The sequence below is a fragment of the Hippopotamus amphibius genome, chromosome 8 (assembly GCF_030028045.1).
Source record: "Hippopotamus amphibius kiboko isolate mHipAmp2 chromosome 8, mHipAmp2.hap2, whole genome shotgun sequence".
NCBI lineage: Eukaryota > Metazoa > Chordata > Mammalia > Artiodactyla > Hippopotamidae > Hippopotamus > Hippopotamus amphibius.
In genome coordinates, this window is record NC_080193.1 from 105,125,562 (window position 1) to 105,144,882 (window position 19,321).

Consider the following 19,321-nt stretch of genomic DNA (forward strand, 5'->3'; position numbering starts at 1 on the left):
TTTTGGCTTCTTTATTACAGCCATTAAAATTGTACTGCCATAATTAAAAGCTTGGTTGGGTGCTTTTATTTTTTTTAATTTTATTTATTCTTTTAAGCTTTTTATTGGAATATAATTGCTTTACACTGTTGTGCCAGTTTTTGCTGTACAACAGAGAGAATCAGCTGTATTTATACATATATCCCCATATCCCCTCCCTGTCATGACTGCCTCCCACCCTCCCTATCCCAGCCCTGTAAGTCATCATCCATCGACTTGATCTCCCTGTTTATGCAGCAGCTTCCCATTAGCTATCTGTTTATTTGGTTTTTTTTGTTTTTGTTTTTTAAATTTATTTATTTATTTTATTGGCTGTGTTGGGTCTCCTTTTGCTGTGCACGGGCTTTCTTTTAGTTGCGGTGAGTGGGGGCTACTCTTCGTTGTGGTGCGCAGACTCCTCATTGCCGTGGCTTCTCTTGTGGAGCATGGGCTCTAGGCACGTGGGCTTCAGTAGTTGCAGCACATAGGCTCAATAGTTGTGACTCACGGGCTCTAAAGCGCAGGCTTAATAGTTGTGGCGCACGGGCTTAGTTTCTCCTCGGCATGTGGGATCTTCCTGGAGCAGGGCTCGAACCCGTGTCCCCTGCATTGGCAGGTGGATTCTTAACCACTGTGCCACCTAGGAAGCCCAGCTATCTGTTTTACATTTGGTGGTGTATATATGTCAATGCTACTCTCTCACTTCATCCCAGCTTCTCCTTCATCCCCCACTCCGTGTCCTTAAGTCCATTCTCTACATCTGCATCTTTATTCTTGCCCTGTCACTGGGTTCATCAGTACCGTTTTTTAAGATTCCATATATATGAGTTAGCATACGGTATTTGTTTTTCTCTTTCTGGCTTGCTTTGCTCTGTACGGCAGACTCTAGGTCCATCTACCTCACTACAAATACCTCAATTTCATTCCTTTTTATGGCCGAGTAATATTCCATTGTATATATGTGCCACATCTTCTTTATCCATTCATGTGTTGATGGGCATTTAGGTTGCTTCCATGTCCTGGCTATTGTAAATAGGGCTGCAGTGAACATTATGGTACATGTATCTTTTTGGATTATGGTTTTCTCAGGGTATATGCCCAGTAGTGGGATTGCTGGGTCACATGATAGTTCTATTTTTAGTTTTTTAAGGACCCTCCATACTGTTTTCCATAGTGGCTGTACCAATTTACATTCCCACCAACAGTGCAGGAGGGTTCTCTTTTCTCTGCACCCTCTCCAGCATTTATTTTATCTAGATTTTTTGATGATGGCCTTTCTGACCAGTGTGAGGTGATACCTCATTGTGGCTTTGACTTGCATTTCTCTAATGATTAGTGATGTGGCACTTTTAACTATGACATTTCCAAAAAATGGAAATCAAGGAACCATCAGAACTGCTTTGAATGTAAAATATCTGAAACCTGAAAACCATGTACATTTTTTAGATTTAATAGTATGGTATATGTGAAGATGTACTGAAAGTAAAAATTTTTTAAATGTTCTTAAAGGAAACCCTCAAGAATTTAAAACAAAACAAAAACTCTCCAAACTAATAGCAGTTGCCATTTTGTAATTGTTATAGCTATATTTGCTTCCATGTTTTGTAGTTTCTTAACAAATTACTGTGAAATCAGGTTAGTTGGAACATAAATAAATGTACAACATAAATGAGTAAGCTTTTGCCTTCATATTATATGGCAACATTTTCTTTGATAACCAACATGCCCTCATAATATTGCCCTTAAGATCAGATATTATGTAACCTTAAATTATAGGAAACAGAATATGCCTGAAGGACAATTCTGGAATATAATTGGGAGCATGCTGTTGATAGAATTTTCAAGGGTGTTGAGCCTAGTGACAAGGTGCCTGGAAAGCTAGGCCCTCAGGAAAACTAGTTGCAACATTTGAGCTTCCATCTGAGAAGAATACATGTAATTAGTTAAGATGGAAATATGTGCATAACTGTATTTTTAGATTTTCAGTGGATACTTCTTACCCCAGAGGATGCGGAAACACTGGCTAAACATAAGTTACAAATAGCATCTGCTAGAATACAGCAAAGCATGTTTAAAAGAGTATATGTTTTCCCCTGTGTCTTTGATTATTGAAGATACTTTAGGGGGACAAATGCTAGAGGAAAATCTCCTTATGCAAATATACTTCTGAGTAGAAAGGAGGAGAAGAGAAGTTTGTGTTACCTGCCAAAAGTGATCATTTAATTCTAAACTCTTTCAGATAATGATTAAACTGAGAACAATAATAAGAAAATATATACCAGATGAAATAGTTCTTAACCAGTGGCAGAAGCTTAGGACTGATCCCAGATAATTTCTCATAACGCTTTTCTTTCTCATTTGTCCTAGTCCCCCATGTAATAGTTTTAAATGGCACTCTTATGAAATAAATAACTAAACACCAACTATATTTTTTTCATATTCTGACCAATATTTTGGCTGTTTTTCAGAAGGATCGGAATTTTGAAAATTAAATAAAGATTTCTAAAATACCAACTTCAGAAAGTTTTATTTAATTTGTGGAATAATTTTGTTCTTTTTTTTTTTCAAAAGGGTCTTTATTAATTTAGTCTAGTTACTTAGTGCTTATATTAAATAATCTAATAAAAGTCAGGGTTGTAACATAACATTTCCCAAATGTGAAGCAGCATCTATTACATGAGACAAAATCTTTATGCTGCAAAATGTAAAAACCATGTATAGAATTACAAGGCACCAAATGGTACTGTATATATATTTTTAAGTAGAACATTTTTGTAGCGTAAGGGGGTAGTCAGCTCAAGAAAAGATTGGCAGACAGCTGTGTATCACCATAGTTTATTCAGAAAGTGCTCTAAAATTCATATTTCAGTTTTTCAGTGCTGATAACATTCCTTATGATCATTTCTCCTGATACAGATATGATTTAAGATTAAAGTTAATGTGCTGAAGAGTAAAAACCTGTCTTGTTTGTATTTGTCAGTAATACCTGAATTGTTGCAGTTAGAGCTTTCTCTGTTTGTTTATTTGTATTTCTAAATAAATTCATTTAACCAGTACAGCCTCAGTATTTGTTCTGAATTGTCGAATCATCTATTTTTGTCTGGTGTTTTCTTTTGTACTGTTACAAATACAGAATTAAGTATATTGTAGATCCCAGGCAAGTATGTTTTGAGGTGTCCTTAATTTGTATAAGTTATAATGGTACTTGAATAATGTAAAATGCTGGAAGATTGCTATTTCATTTACCATTTACTTTTGCCTCAATGCAAGACATTTGAAATATAGACAGTCTTTAAAATCAAAGCTGAAGGTGTAGGAGAGTTTCAATAAGTTGTGCTGGGGTACTGCTACGCTATGAATTAAAAAGGAAAATATGTACATTTCAAAAACCATTTTTGTTTTGCCTTTTTTCTCTTTCCTTATTGAAAAGTCATTCCCACCACAGGTTTCTCAATAATAACTACAATTTATGCCTTTATGCTGCTACAATTTGATGATATACCACAGTCAGTCCACAGGTTAGAAACACAGGCTGAGTTATTATATACTGCTGGGTAGTGATTTCCTGTGAACTGATTTATGGATAAATAATTCTATGTTCTTATTATATAGGACAGACAGTTTTTAATTTCTTTAACAAAGCATAGCTGAACAACAGAAAATTATATACTATAGCATAGGGACACGACCACTCTGAGGAGGATAAACAGATGCAATCGATGTCATGAGTTCTCCTATTTTTAAAAGGGGCCTCATCAGCAGTTGGTGTATCATGGAAATAATAGCGCTAACCAGAAGCCCCAAGGCTTAGTTACGCTGAGACTGGGGTTTTTTTTATTGATACTCTTTTGCTGAGATTTTTTTCAGGGAGTTATGAAATATATAAACCCTAGCCTTTAGATATTAAATCTAATGTCTCATTTTTTTCCCAGGCTCCGTTTTCATTTTGCTTTGAAAATTAATGTTAAAATGCACCTGAAATAAAAGAAAATTATTCATTGTGCTGTTCTATAGGAATGCTGCTGATATCTTGCTGGGTTCCTATACCTGTCTCACAGATTGCTTTGTGGGCTTTATTCTACAATATACCCAGGACACACCTATTTTATCAGCATGTCTCTATGCCACCACAAACTGTGAGAATTATTCTCTTGTACTTTATAGGTGATCTGTTGCAGGCCTTCATGAAATAAATATTTCTTATATTTGAAGTACAGGGGATAAAACTATCATTTTGGTTTATTTTAAGAATGGTTTCACTTAGCTATGTCTTTAGCAATAATAAGCTTCTCTACTCAATTGTGAGCTCCATAATTACAGGGATAGTGTGTATTGGGCTATCTTTGTATCTTAGTGACTTATGCTGGAGACACAAAAGAAGAATGTGTTAAATAAATGAATGATTAGTGCTTAATACAAACCCTTTTGATGTTCTATTGTTTATATTATCAGCACATTTTATTTATCACTCAGAAGTGATCGACTTTCTAAGAACTTGAATCAAATATTGATGAACTATAATGTATATTATCACCACTCTTGTTTTCACATAGTTAGAGGTAAATAATACTAATGATATGAATTATGCATCTACTGAGAAGAGTATTTGGTTTCTCTGAAATAGGTTATAAACTGATAAAAATAACAAATACATATGAACACGAGCAGCTATTGATATTTCTTTTTGTGCTGCGTCCACTCTTTGGCAGAATACTGCATTGAGAAAGTAAAAAACTGGTTTCCATTATTGCATCTTTTTAATTTTAGACAAAAATTGCCTCCATTCCCAACCTAATTTTGTGTCACTAATGGGAAATTTACCTACAATTACATTTTGTTATTTGGTCTAAAGGCATTACATGAAGAGTGGATGGGTCCTCTGTATCTTAGTGAACTGATTTGTCTAGATACAAACAATTTTATTTATATTATGCTCAATTCAATCATGTTAACATTTGTATGAATTTCAACCCCAAAATAAAGGCCCATAATTTGCGACTCAGAGACCTTGAAACTGCATCTGTAATAATCCTCAGCACCAGGCATTTTGTAAATGTTTGCAGATGATAAATTCTCTGGAAATAGGAAAGATGATGTGGGAAACAATGTTTATGTCTGAAATGGCACTGTTGAAAGAGACGATTTTCTCCAGAGAAGCTGGCTTTTCAGGCCCTCTCCCCTGTTTGCTCATTGGTCTTATATGTTCCTTTGTTTAGCATGAAACGTGTGACTGTGTGGTCGAGCACTGGCACATGGGCAGAGCTGAGTAGAAAGGGTATTGGTCCAGTAGTTGGAAGACTTGTCAGATGAAGCCCCGGGGCCTAGTCCTGGCTGTCACCCACAGATGTCCTTGAAGACACACTCTTCTCTGATCTTCGCCTCACTTTCAGTTGTAATACTGACCCCCTGCTCTCCTTGTGGGGATAAACTAATGGTTTGGAAAAAATATTTTGTAAACTGTAAAGTAACATAAAGGGATATTGTGATAAAGTAAGTTCCTTCTAAGATAAACAAACCAACTAAGCATTTATTGTGCAGCTGTATAGAGGAAGGAATCACTTCAAGCTGGGTTAATCAGAGTTGGAATTATTCTTGGTGCAGAATTTGAAAAATATGTACGATTTCTAGAAGTGAATGCCTGGCATCAGTACTCCAGACAGAGCGAGAGTGTGATACACATTCAGAGAAGAATTGGGAATTGCCATTTATTGAGCGTGTACTGTGTGCCTGGCTGGGTGTGCGTGTGTGTGTGTGTGTGTGTGTGTAGAATACTATCTAATCATCATTAGTTTTCCTCATTTTGTGGATTGGGGCTATAAAACCTACTCATGGAGTGTAAGCATTAGAAATAATTCTGTATACTTACAGTTAGGCTGTTTTTATTGAGATTTCTCCAACACTGTGAGTCAAATATCCCCAGTGGGCACATAACCTCTCTTCCTTCTTTGTCCTCCTTCACTGTACCGAAGCATTTCTTGGGGTCTGTATCCCTCCTTAGCGGGAGCCAGGAAGAAGCTGTTATGGTTATAAGTAGATAGACCTATCTGGATTATTTCAGCTCTTTTTTCTCCCCTCAGAATGTTTCCCTCTTTTAATCCACCTGAATCCCAGTGTATGTTCATCATCCTGAAGCTTTGCTCTGTTAGTGTTACATCTTTACCCAAGAACTTTCAAAGCTCTATTTCCCCCTGAAGTGTGGCGAGCAGTGACAGTGTGCCAGTCCCATTGCTGCACCCTGATCCTCAGTTTAAGCCTCGTGGCAACCCTAAAGAGCAGGCATTGTTTTTATCCCCATCTTACGGGTAATGAAAGTCGAGCCTTGGAGAGACTAACTAAACAGCTTGCCCAGAGTCTTGCAGCTGACAAGCAGAAGAGGCTGGGCATGGACTCACCTCTGACTCCAGGCCTTGCTCCTGACCCCTGACCCACATGGTGTGTTACTGAGTTGGAACCAAGCTTGCAGACTTGGAACCAAGCTCTCTTCCGATCTTCTCTCCTGATGTGCCTCACACTTGAACCAGTGTGACTTACAGGCTACTAAGAAGAGCCAGCGCATGGTATTGGAAGTGAATCTGGGCTCTGTGATTTCCTAGCCATGTTACTCAAGGTAACCCAACCCTGCTGAACCCCCCTTCCTCATGAAAGGAGTTGAAAATGTATGTAGGGATGAGGTTCTGATAGAGAAATTAGAGGTACACTTCCAGTACCTTTGATGGTACCAAAAAATGAGACGCTGAGGGGAAAAGAGTTGTTGTACTGTTTTTGTTAGCTTTAAAGTAGGAGAGGGCTGAACCTACTTGTAGGCAAAAGGAAAGGAGACACTACAGAGCCAGGATGTAAGAAATGAATGGAGCAGGGGAGTAGGGATAGAAGGAGGGCTGTGATTAGTGTCTTCCTTTGTGATTTAAAATAATAAGGGCCTTTTATAGGCACTTGACCGAATTAAAGATTGAAAGATGTTAAAGTCATCCTTGAGTAAATATTTTTGAAATAAATTGACTGTATCTTCCTTTTAGGGGGCATTAAAAATGTCTAAATTACTGTAAATGATTAATTATTGGGATTAATGATATTCAGTTTCTGTACTAAGGGCTCTACATGCAATCTGCACAATATTCCTGTGAGGGCGGTACTTTTATTTGTCCATTTTACAGATGAGAGGATTGAGGTATGGAAAAATTAAGTAACTTGCTACGGTTACATGGTTAGTAGGTGGAGGTGCCAGGATATGAACAGAGGCCATCTGACTTGGAAGCCGAAATTCTTTGTCACTATGTGTACTGCTTCCCATTTTGATTTCCTCAATTAACACTTGATACCAGCCCAAGTAATATTTTTGTCTATTTTATATCAGGGAAGGAGAATTGTATCTCAGGAAGGTATTTCCAAAGAGGGTTAATACTTTAGACAGAGATCTTGTTTGGAGGAAAGGCTTATTAAAAAGAGTTATCCCAAGTCCCTACCAGGCTGGGAGAGAGCAGCCTCTGGACATTGCTGTCCTCACAGATCTTGCAGCTGCAGATCCTGGTAGGTAGCTGAGCGAAGAGCATGACTTCTAGGTGCAGGTTAGTCAATATGGTGCGAAAAAGAGAAAGCACAGGCCACTTCCCAATGCCTGAAAATAGCATGTGCCAACAGCTCTCTTCCAAGATGCAGAAAGCAACCTGTAGCAGCTGCTCTCTGTGGAGGCGTTAAGTGTTGTGTCTAATTCCAGCCCAAACAAGGCTCCTTCCGGCTCATCAAGGTAGGGAGAGACTTTATCTAAACAGAAATTACTATTTTCAATAGAGTGATTTGTCTATCATTTCCTGGAGAGATTCTTCCCTCTCCACCTTTTTTTAAAATTGAGGTATGATTTACATACAGTAAAATATACACATGTTAAGTGTTCTGTTACATGGGTTTTGACAATTTTTATACCCGTGCAACCACCAGCCCAAACTAGAAAATCCTCTTTATGTCCCTTTCCAGTCATGCCCCTGCTGTCTAGAGGTAACCACATTCTGACCTCTCTTCCTATAGATGAGTCTTGCCTGTTCTTGTATTTTATATAAATGAAAGCATTCAGAGCTACTCTGTTGCGTCTGGCTGCAGTGTGGTAAAAACTTACAGTGAGACACTCCTCAACAGTAAAAAGGGATGAACAAGTGACATGCAATAGCATGGGTGAATTGCCTCTAGAGTTGTGCGTTACAGTTTATAGGATTCATTTGCTTCATGCTACCTTCATATTCTTAGTAACCAGAATGACCCACAGAACTGGCTTCTTCTACTTGCCTGTGATGGTGTGCAATTGCTGACTTCATTTTTTCTCCCTCTAATCTCTTATAATAAAATATTGTCTTTAGAAGACGGTCAGTCTATACTCAGTTTATGGGCTATCACGATAATGATTTTTAAAGGGAATTTAAAATTGTGGAGTGATTTTTTTAAAAAGGAAATATGTTAGACATGTTACATGGTATCTTTTCAGTATTTTCAAATGTCAGAAGGAGTAAAGGAAGCAAGGAAGCAGACCCAGCCTCTCCTGGATGGCTGTCCAGTGGGCCCTGGATGTTCATTTCATGACTGCTACATGCTGTGTGCTGTGCACTTTTCATTGTCATGAGAGAGAATGTTAGGAAAACTATCCCCACAAGAAAACAGCTTTTCTTGGCAAGTGAAATATGACTTAAGGAGCCAGAACTGGAGACATACGGTACTATGAATGAGAGCTGTGTTACTTTATTGGATCTGAGTCCAGGCACTATTTATACTGCAGCATATTCAGCACCAGATTGTTAAATCTTAATACTGAAACAGTGCATCATTTTAATATTTTTGTTCTGTTTATTCCCTGTTTTCAAGCATTATGTCAAGCATTGCGCATTCATTGATTTCATCTTGGACAGAACGTGCCCTGACCAGAAAGTTCATTTCCTATTATTGGAATTTCGCCCCATAGCTATAAAGCAGCATTTTGTGAAGCTTTTAAAAGTTCACTTGGGTATACAGGTGTTCTCTCTCTTTGATGATAAAATACATTTTTGAAAGAACAGTGTCGTTGGACTCACCTGTATTATCAAAAATAAAAATAGAAATGCTGTTTTTCTTCTGTCAGTAAAACATAGCTATTTTGGATGTGTGACAATTTTTGACATCCTGGGAACCGTTGGATTTTTCATAGCCTACAAATAAAATGTTTGTTACTCTGTGTTGTTTGTGAAATGGGCTTCTCTTTATTTTCCTTCCTCAATGTTACGTGTGCCCTGTGCACCAGATAGGATGGGTCCATCTTGTGAATAACTTAGCATTTTCACCACATGTTGCTGAAGCTGTCCCATGAATCTACTCAAATTTGACCAGGATTTTTATTCTCTGTCCATTGTCACGAGTGTTTACCATACGTAGCAGGAAATCCACAGGGAAAGGGTAACACTATTGCTGTAAAAAGAGCTGAGGAGTTAAAAAAGGAAAAAAAAGGAACTTGAAGGCATCTCTGCTATTTCTGATCTGTGGTCAATCATTGCGCTATGGAAAACAAGCCCTCTGCCTGGTGAAACGTGAATCTGGAAGTGAACTCTCACTGCTTCTTCAGCTCCAAATGCTATTCGCACTGGGATTCGCACCACAACCAGGATGTGACTGTGTGTGTGCTGAGCCCACACAGAGGAATTTTCTTGTACAATTCAAAACCGAATCTTATATTTACTTAAGGCTTGCTGTTTTTTTTTTTTTTGTCTATGAAATCAGCGATTCGGTATATTTAGCATCAGTCTTAAGTTAGACTGTGAAACAAGACTTTGGGGGAAGGAAGTATCCTTATGGTTTCCTAAGTAATTTAAGAAACAGGAAAACATAAAAAAACTGATTGTCCGTGATTAAACCTCATCCTTTCATCCTCATCTTCCTGATTAGTTAACTCAGTTGTCAGCCAGAAAGAAATAGGCTATGGCACTGAGTTGTAAAATATCTCTGAGTGGGCCTTGAATGTTGACTACTGGGTGACCTTCCTAACATTGAACAAACAATGGGAGGGTTTAATAAATAGCAGATATGTGTTTATTATGTTTTTCTTCCCTGTGCAGGAATAATCAAGCTGGGGAGGTGGAACCCTCTCCCCCTCAGTTATGTGACAGATGCACCCGATGCAACAGTGGCCGACATGCTGCAAGATGTCTATCACGTTGTGACGTTGAAAATCCAATTACAAAGGTGGGTGTCTCTGAACATCTGCCCTTCCTTACTCTCAGAGCTGCTCCGTCGATTATAGAATCACTGCAGAGATCAGCTCATCCTGTCTTTGTTAGTTTCTAGACATTGGGTGAAATGGGGAAAAAAAAATAGAAGAGGGGGGAGATGGGGCCCATCACCAGGCATCTTTATAGTCCACATTCCAACTGTTTTATGTTTTGTTTTCAGAAGCAGTGAAGTGGTAACCTAGGGGAAGCTTGATAAATCATTAAAAATCTGCAGCCCTTAAAGGGGAACTTTCCACAGCCCCTGATTTAATGAGTCCTTTGGTTAAATGCTTAGCACAAAATATTTGAAGAATAAACACCTCTGCTGTTTCAGGCTTGTGTTTGAGGGGTGAGTTTGGTGCCCATGTAGCCTGCTTACCAAGAAGGCACTGGCACTTGACGTCTTCTGCTTTCCTCTCTGGTAGCCTGCAGAAGTTCTGGGAATGATTTCTTTTTTTTTTTTTTCAGATATAGCATCCGGAACAAATTATGCCTCTAAAGATTCTAGAGGTTCTCTGCAGAGTCTCATATTGTAAAGTGCCTGCAAGTCATGTGATTTAAGGAATATGGCCCTTTACTGTAAAGGTTCTGAATTTATCCGTTTTGGAGAATTTACACTTTAATAGGGACCCAGCATTCCTGTCCTTGTCTCAGAATGCTTTAATGTCTTTTCTTTAGTTATTTTTTGGCTAGCAAAGTAACATCTCTGGATTGTTCTCTTGAGGGTGAAGGGTAGGCCTTCAGGTCTGATGAAGCATTTGTTTACATTTAACCTTAGGAATATCCAGTAATTAAATTTAAACTGTGGAGGTTTATAATCACACTGCCGTGCCATTTCTATCAGCACATTGGAGAAATCATATTTAAAAAAATTGGCATTGCTTCGCATTTGAAGTGACTGGTTTTCTCAGCTTAGTGTGATAACCAACTGAAAGAAACCATGATGTTCTCTGTCAAGGTCTTAGAGAAGCAGTTTTGCTCCCTTTCCCTCATTTCGGGCCTACACTCAACTGCGTTCTTTGGTGGTTCTCCTAATGCTTCACAGGACCCGGGGGTGACTGCTGTACTCTGCGCTATAAGGGTTTGCGTGCCGCTCATTCTCACTCTGTTTTCCAGTTGTTCGAAGTTGGAAGACTTGCCTGCGGAACAGTGGAACCACGCCACGGTCCGCAATGCCTTAAAGGAACTGCTCAAAGAGATGAACCAGAGCACATTAGCCAAAGAATGCCCTCTCTCCCAGGTCAGTGTCTCAGGAGAAACGAAGAAGCCACGGGTGGGCTGTTTAGCAGGAGGGGTACTCCTGCTCAGACAGCTGTCTTTTATTTATATTCACACTACATCCTAGGTGGAAAAAAATATGGAGGTTGTGGTGCTTTTTGTTGTAGAGGAGAACTTATCACTTATTGAGAGCTCTGATGTAGTGAGAGTCGCATTGAAACACTTTACACTCACAGTCTTTAACTTCTCGCACGTTGTCAGAGGAGGAAGGTATCAGTGTCTCCATTTTATGGATCAAGAAAACAAGGCTCAGAGAAGCACTTTGCCTACCTAAGCTTACTCAGCTGGTCACGTGATAGGTTGCCACCCCAATTGAGACCTCCCTTGCCAAAGCTCAGGCTCCAAGTCATTGTGTTACTTGGTCAATGAAATGGGTCAGCCATGCCAAACCCATCTTAATATGTTTTTATTTGTTCATTGACCCTTTTCTGGGTCTAGCAGAGAAAGACGATCTTTACCTCATACATATTTGTAGAGATTTGGTAGTGAGTTGTGCACGTGAAAATGCATCATGAGAAAAAGTGATACTCTATTTTTACTGAACTGATTATAAACTAAAACAAGCCACAAAAATAAGAGATTGAAAGATCAAAGGGAGGAACAGCAGAAGAAAGGGCTTCCATTTCAATATGTGTTCATGGGTGAGGGCCCCACTTTTTCTAATGAGAGAATATTTGGGGGGCTATGGGGAGTGGCTTAGAACTGCTGTGAAATGAACTCAGGTTGACATTATTTAAAGCCATGAATGGAAATCCATTTTCTGGTGTGAGTTGTTACACTTGATTTAAGACAATAGACTGACTACATGTCTGTCAAGTTCAAGGGAAGATGACAAGAGCCATAGAAACTTGATGTGTCCTGAGCTATGTTCTAGGATAATAGCCTTCGGGGGCAGCAGGAAGCCTAGTGGTTAAGAGCTTGCATTGTGGAATCAGTCAGATCTGGATTCATGTCCTGGCTTACAAGCCTTTGTGACCTCATCTTTATAAGCGTGTTTCTTTGTAAGTAATAGTTCTAAGTCGTATAATGAGGAGTAATGAGATAAATCAGATAAATTCTTGGCCTAGTACCTGGCATACAGTGATACTCCATAGACAGTACCAGCTATTATTACTGAGACACAATATTGTTGGTATAAACTGAATATTGTTTATATGTGTCTTGGAGAGTATTCTGGAATTTAGATCCTATGAGACAAAGCCTGTTATTAACATTTTTGCTTCCAAAAAATCAGGACAGCATGCACCTGAGTGGTAGGTAGCTAGACAGAAGGGGATACTAGTATTTCTTGACCACCAGTTATGTCCCTGCTTTTGTGCTTACAGCTTTCACAGAGGCCATTTCTATACCTACCTGTAGGTATGTACACAGGTGCTAAAGCTTGTTGCTAAAATTTTGATTTATTCCAATGTGATTGCTTATGAAGTTCTAAAAATGAATATTTTGAATTATTCAGATCAGGCACAGGGACTGGACAAAGAACAATTTAGGGAAAAAATTTTGACTGTCCTAAATTTTAAATTAGTTACAATTAATTTTCTCTTGGATTTACTTGAAAGTCAAATTGGGCTCTGCCTGGAAGTGCACAAGCTCCTAACTTAATATCAACAATTCAGAATTTTATCCAGGGCTTTTGAGGCCTATGGGAATTTGGTCATAATTGATCTATCGTGATTATTAGGTTTGGTTGTAATTATAAAATGTGGCTCTCGACAGCCTGAATGGAAAGAATGCACATTAGGAGCTGAGTACCCTGAGCTCTAATCTCAGCCCTTTTTTTTGTTTGTTTTTTTGGCTGTGTCGCATGGCTTGTGGGATTGAACCCAGGCTCTGGCACTGAAAGTTCTGGGTCCTAACCACTGGACAGCCAGGGAATTCCCGAGTCGCAGTTCTTTTATGCTGGATGTGTGATCCTGCACAAGTGCATCTACTCTCAGAACCTTGTTAACCTCGTCTGTAAACTGGGCATGATTGTATCCATGTATGTTATGTAATTTGCAGGATTGTCTTGAGGTTCACATGAGAACATCTTTACCCCTGCTGTGAAAATGCTCTTTGCCTGCCCCCCCACCCCCGTTTCTGTTCTTATTGCTTGCCCACCTAGTTGTCCAACCTAAAAAGTTTCTTCTCTATCAGTCTTATGTTAGATACTATGGATTCTACAGCTTCCTTATCTAAAATCTTCCTCCTTTGTGACATTGCCTCGTTTAGACTTTCATCACTTCTCATGTGAAATATTTTAAGTCATCCTGCGTCATAATCTTTCTCCTGCCACCTGCTTCTCCAACACTAACATTGTGCCATTTCCTCGTCTGCAAGCCTCCAGCGACTCCCCCTGCTCAGCCTGTAGGAAAAACAGACTGCATAGCATAGCCTATGTTTACCATCAAGATGACACTAGCCTGATTTCCCATCAGTCAACTTCCTTCCTCTACCTACATCCACTCTGTGCTCCAAAAGCATGCAGTTAATTGTTTTCAGACATTTAACAGTGCTCAAACTTCACCAAAATATTCGCAAGGGTGAGAGCAACCTAACTAGTACCCTTAGCATTTCAAGTCTAACGGAGCAACTTCTTGTGTTATTTTTAAAATGCATGCAAAGTAATACGTACTCTACCCCATATACCTGTGCTTTTGATATTTTTTAAAATGCTGTAAAAATCGCTTTACCTGTTAAATTATTAACCTCCCTTCTCCACATGAGACTGGTCCTTAAGGGAGATGTGCTGTGTTAATCTCTGGCTTTGGTGGCCCCTGCACACAGTGCTGGTGACCTTGGAGTCCTTCAGTGTGATACTACCTTGCTTTTGCTATGTGATTTCTCTTGGCTAGCATGCACTACTCCCTTCTGCTTGGTGAAATCTTTCAAATTCTGGCTGGAAAGTCACTGCTGGTAAAGAACCCTGACTTTCTGGTTAAAGAAGTTGCTTCTTCTGCTTTAAGTAGCCTTTTGGACACACCCCTGTCACAGTACTTATCACGGCGTGTTGTCAGTGTTATCTGCCAGTTCTCATCACTTAATGGACTGCCAACAACAGCAGAAGCCATCTCTTATCTCTTATCTCTGTGTTCTCAGCATTCAGCACAATGTATATCTTGCATGCAGTTATTAGTTTAATGCAGGAGTTCTAAACTTTGGACCAGTTGAGCTTTTGGCTGGATATTCTTTGTTGTGGGGGAATGTCCTGCGGTCCCATGTATTGCAGGATGTTTAGCAGCAACCCTGACCTCTACCCACTAGATGCCAGTAGCATCCCCCCACCGCCACACCCCCACACCCTGACAACCAAAATGTCTCCAGACAGTGCCAAGTGTCCTTTGATGGGAGGAAAATCACTCTTAGTTGAGAGCCACTGCTCTAATGGATTTAATGAATTCAATATTAAAATGTTTTAGAAAGTTTTATAAAATGTAAAGCTTTATTATTTACGGTGTTCTTGTCAGCTCTAAAATGTTTTGAACGAGAAACAGTGAATACACTACTTTGGTGGTTGATGCCCAGTGCATTTTCAGTCAAACAGGGGCTCAGTTCTATTGCTTAGGAATGGAGGAGATTTGATTTAGGCTTCTGGTGTGCTGTGTGATTATGGAAAATCTCACTGGAGTAGTACTTCTCAGCCAGCATGGGCATGTAGTGTGGGCGCCTGCATTAATCCTATGGCTGTTACCCTGAAACATTCCAGATTATTCACTTAAATTGCATAGCTGGATTGCATTTCAGTGTAGAGATAAGCTCACTCATTTTGTTGGTGGTTGTCATAGAATAGGTTCATACATTTTTGTTCAACCTGTGTAGTGTGAAAAAAAATGAATTTTTGTTCTGAAAAGGTGAAACAGTAATTTAAAAGTGTATTTTACCAGCTTTAGCGGAGTCCCAGTTAAGAGTCCAGTACTTTACGATGGGCAAGGGATGCAGTGGTGAAGATGAGAGACAGAGGTGACGCTTTCAGTTTAGGAAGAAGAGAGTGGAGCACCCATTACTACTTACCTTAAAGGAGAATGGTAGATTACTGGGCTATTTAAAATGTTCTTAGTTCATGAGTAAAAGATGCCTGTTTTTGAAATGATTCTCCCTTATTTTCCCCAAGCCAGACCATATTAGGTATTTCCTCACTTAAGTTTGGCAATTGCATAAAAGAATGATTCAGTGGCTAGTATATTTTCTTGAATATCCCATAGTAGAGATCCAAATTAGTATGCTAGATCTACTCTAAAGAGAAAATGTGAAAGTTTATATTTTACTACCTGCTCTGATCTGAATGTTTGTGAACTCCCAAAATTCATATGTTGAATTCCTAAGTGGTCTATATTTCAAAAGAGCAGCCTTGCAGGCAGAAGGTAAGACTGGAAAAGTCCATAAAAGGGCAACAATTGTAGGCTGAGGCGTATATATTTAAAGGACGTCGTGATTTAGCTGTTCTCTGTCTGGCCAGATGCTCGGAAAGTATAGGTTGTGTTTTTGTGTCTGTGTGTTTATTTTTGATTTCACCTTTCAAAATGTGTTTAAGTGCTGACAGCCTGTTCCTTTTCCTCTGATGTCCCCGAGTCACCACTTCCAGCCTCTTCCATCAGCCACATAGTCTGTCCCAAGCATCCTGATCTACCGTACCGTAGGCCCAGGTCTCCCTTATTAAATGGTCTCTAACTGTTCCAATTTGAACACATGATGAACGCATCTTTCTGTGGCTTACTATTTTTTTCACTCAAGGAAGAGTTAAAAGACAAAACTCCAGGTCCTCAGGATTTGAACCCATTAAACTAAGAGGAGCTAACAGTACCCCGCCTTGACCACCCCATAGGTTATTATGGTGATCAAATGGAATGACAGCTTGTAAATGCACGCACCTTCCAATGTCCCCCGCCTCCCTTCCTAACATTATCTCTGCGACTCTAGTCACGCTTAACATTTTTTTAAGGGGGGGGGGCTAAAAATACATGATATTATCATTTTAACAGTGTTTAAGTTTACAATTCAGTGGCATTAATTACTTTTACATGGTGTACAACCTCCATCTATTTCCAAAACTTTTCATCCCCTCAGACAAAAGGTCTGTAACCATTAAGCAATAATTACTCATTCTTCCCTCCCCCAGCAGCCCCTGGTAACCCCTATTCTATTTTCCCTTTCTATGAATTTGCTTGTTCTAGATGTCTTATAAAAGTAGAATCGTAGAGTATTTGTCCTTTTGTGCTGGCTTATTTCGCTTAGCATACAGATATGTTTTTGAAGCAGCTCTGTCCCGTACTCCTAGTTGAGGTTTTATTGCCAGATGTTTGAGGAACAAGATGACTGATGGAAGTTATTGAACTGTGAAAATGTTACTAGCTTTCCAGTATGGTAGTGATGTAGTGCTTATGTAGTCTTTTAAAGACATAGATTGTAGGATAATGATTTCTGTCACCCTAAGCAAGTCTTACCCACTTGGGGATCATTAAAGGACCAACTTAAATGTACAGTATGCCAAAATAATGAGGCAGTGAAATCAAGCAGCCAGTTGGGTCAATAGAAAAGAACAAATTGATCATGTGCTGATCAACTGCCTGGGCCAGTATTGTCTTAACCAGTTGTCAACTATTTGTTTCATTTAATCTTAAATTCACGTATGTAGTGGGGATGCATCCTGTCCCGTGTTGAGGTGCCAGCTGTCCGTTTCAGTTATTTTCATGCAAGATTGTTTCAAATCACGGCCCAACCTCAGGAACTCTTGTTGAAGGGGGCTCACAAGTGACAACTTCAAAATAATTCCTGATAGGTGATTGAGAGGACCGTCTGAAATGATTGCACGGAGAGGAGAGAGCTGGCATTTGCTGACTCAACATCTTGTGTGCTAGGCCTTCTATACAGATCATCTCTGAATCCTTACAGCCTCTGAGACAGGCATCAGTATTCCCCTTTTACAGATGAGGGTGCCCCTGTCAGACAAGCAAACCATTCGGCAGTCTCCTCAGGGAGGAGCTCTCGAATTGAGTCTTGTCAGACTCCACAGCCCAGAGGAGGTGTTTCTTTCAACTAGAATGGCAGAAGCTTTCCATTCTGATAGCATAACTCAGAAATGTGGATGGAAAGGCATAGTAGAAAGCTACCAAGTAACATTAAACACATTTTTCACGATAAAGTAATTCCTCTAAATTATTTTTTCCCTTTTCTATAACCTTAATTGGACTTTCATTATGATCTCATGTTTAATATGTTATTTAACATATTACCAAGCAGAATGACGAGGCTGAAAACAAGCAAAGAGTGCCTATATCATTCATTGCCTGCGTCATGCTCTGTCCTCCGTGTTAAGGTGTAAAGGGCGGCCACGAGGTGCCAGCTTCTCCCCCGACTTCTTGCTCGGACAGGGCATTCTCACCTACAGAACATGTAACCATCCACTTTGGTTTTAAAATGTTCTTTTTTACAGTGAGTGCATTCTATATCTGCAGTTTAGCTACTCTTCGTATAATTTTGCTATTCAAACAAATCTCACTAAGCCAAAGGGAAAACAGCGAAAGATACACAATTATTTATCTTTTCTTTTCTGGCAGGGAGGAAAAGGGGATGCTCGGATCTCTGTCTTTCCAAGTGTATGGTACAAATCATGTTAACCTGTGTTTATTGTTTTGCTTTTCCTGTTAAGTTTCCAATCGCCTTTAGGTTCCTTAACTTTCTCTGATTCCAAACTTTTTAATTAACCCATATAAGGGGCTCAAACTTTTTGTTTTATTTTTTGTCACCTTGTTTCTTGCTTTGTCTAAAGAATTGGTTGCAGTATCCACTTTGAGCTTGTGCTAGCTGATGGAGATGTTGGTGACTGTTTCCCAGGAGCCACATAGTGTGGCTGAGTGGTAGTGTCTCTTTGTGGTGCTTCCTGCTGCTATTTGACTTTGGACAAGGCGCTTCCTCATTTTGAGTTTCTGGGCCCTCGGTTTGAAAAATGGAACCATATTTATAGTAGCAGGTGACGTCTCTTCTGTGGGCTAGTCAAAAACAAACAAGTGAGTTTAAAATTTATCTCAGGAACTAAAAGAAAATTTATTTTACTTAGCTGTAATTTCCACTTAGCTGTAATAAGTATTAATAACAACACTGTAATATTTTCTTGCAGTTGGCTTAGAGAAAATCCAAATTAGCTAATAAACTTTGCAGTAACTAATTCTGATATATTTTGATTCCTCAAATGCCTTATTTTGTTAAAAAAATAACTTTCAAATATAGGCAGCAGGTGCGTCAGAGTGATTGCAAATGAGGAAACAGATTTTTACCCCCCATCTACATTCTTCATATTTAAAATTTCATGATTGATTACAAAGAAGCCTGAAACTTTCAAAACATTTTCTGTAGTTAGGAAGACATGTTAAACCTTCCTGTTTATTTTAATGCATAATATTTTTCATAAAATAGCATTGTCTACAGTCACTGTCTGTGTGCTATTTGTGACTGTGACTAAGTACCTGAGGGGGCTGCCTAGACTGTCCATCACACACGTCCGCCTCCTGTCTTTCTCACAACCCACCACCATGAGAAGTGGAACATGCTTACTATATGCAAAGTCACTTCAATATTATTAGTCATTTAATATTAGTCTATTTAATTATAAATATTAATATTTAGTAATACATAGTCCCTTTAAGTGTTAAAAATAACAGCACACATATCTTTTGGGTTATTTGTATCAATATTGCTTTATATTAACATTATATTACTCAGAAGTTGGTTGTATTGTAGATTGAAAAAGTGGACTCAGATCTTGTTCATTTATCAAAAAGGTGTGGGTATTCTAAAAGTCCAGTTGTATTGTTGCTCTTGAATGATTGAAA

The 19,321-nt window shown here is 39.0% G+C and overlaps 1 protein-coding gene across 1 annotated transcript in view; it reads left to right on the forward strand.

Annotated features, from left to right (window-relative positions):
• Window positions 1–19,321, forward strand: part of SATB2 (SATB homeobox 2) — a 181,366-nt gene that overhangs the window by 63,467 nt on the left and 98,578 nt on the right. Inside the window, exons 4-5 of the mRNA XM_057745861.1 lie at window positions 10,086–10,212; window positions 11,355–11,478. Coding sequence (XP_057601844.1) covers window positions 10,086–10,212; window positions 11,355–11,478 — 251 coding nt within the window. The remainder of the gene's footprint in view (window positions 1–10,085; window positions 10,213–11,354; window positions 11,479–19,321) is intronic.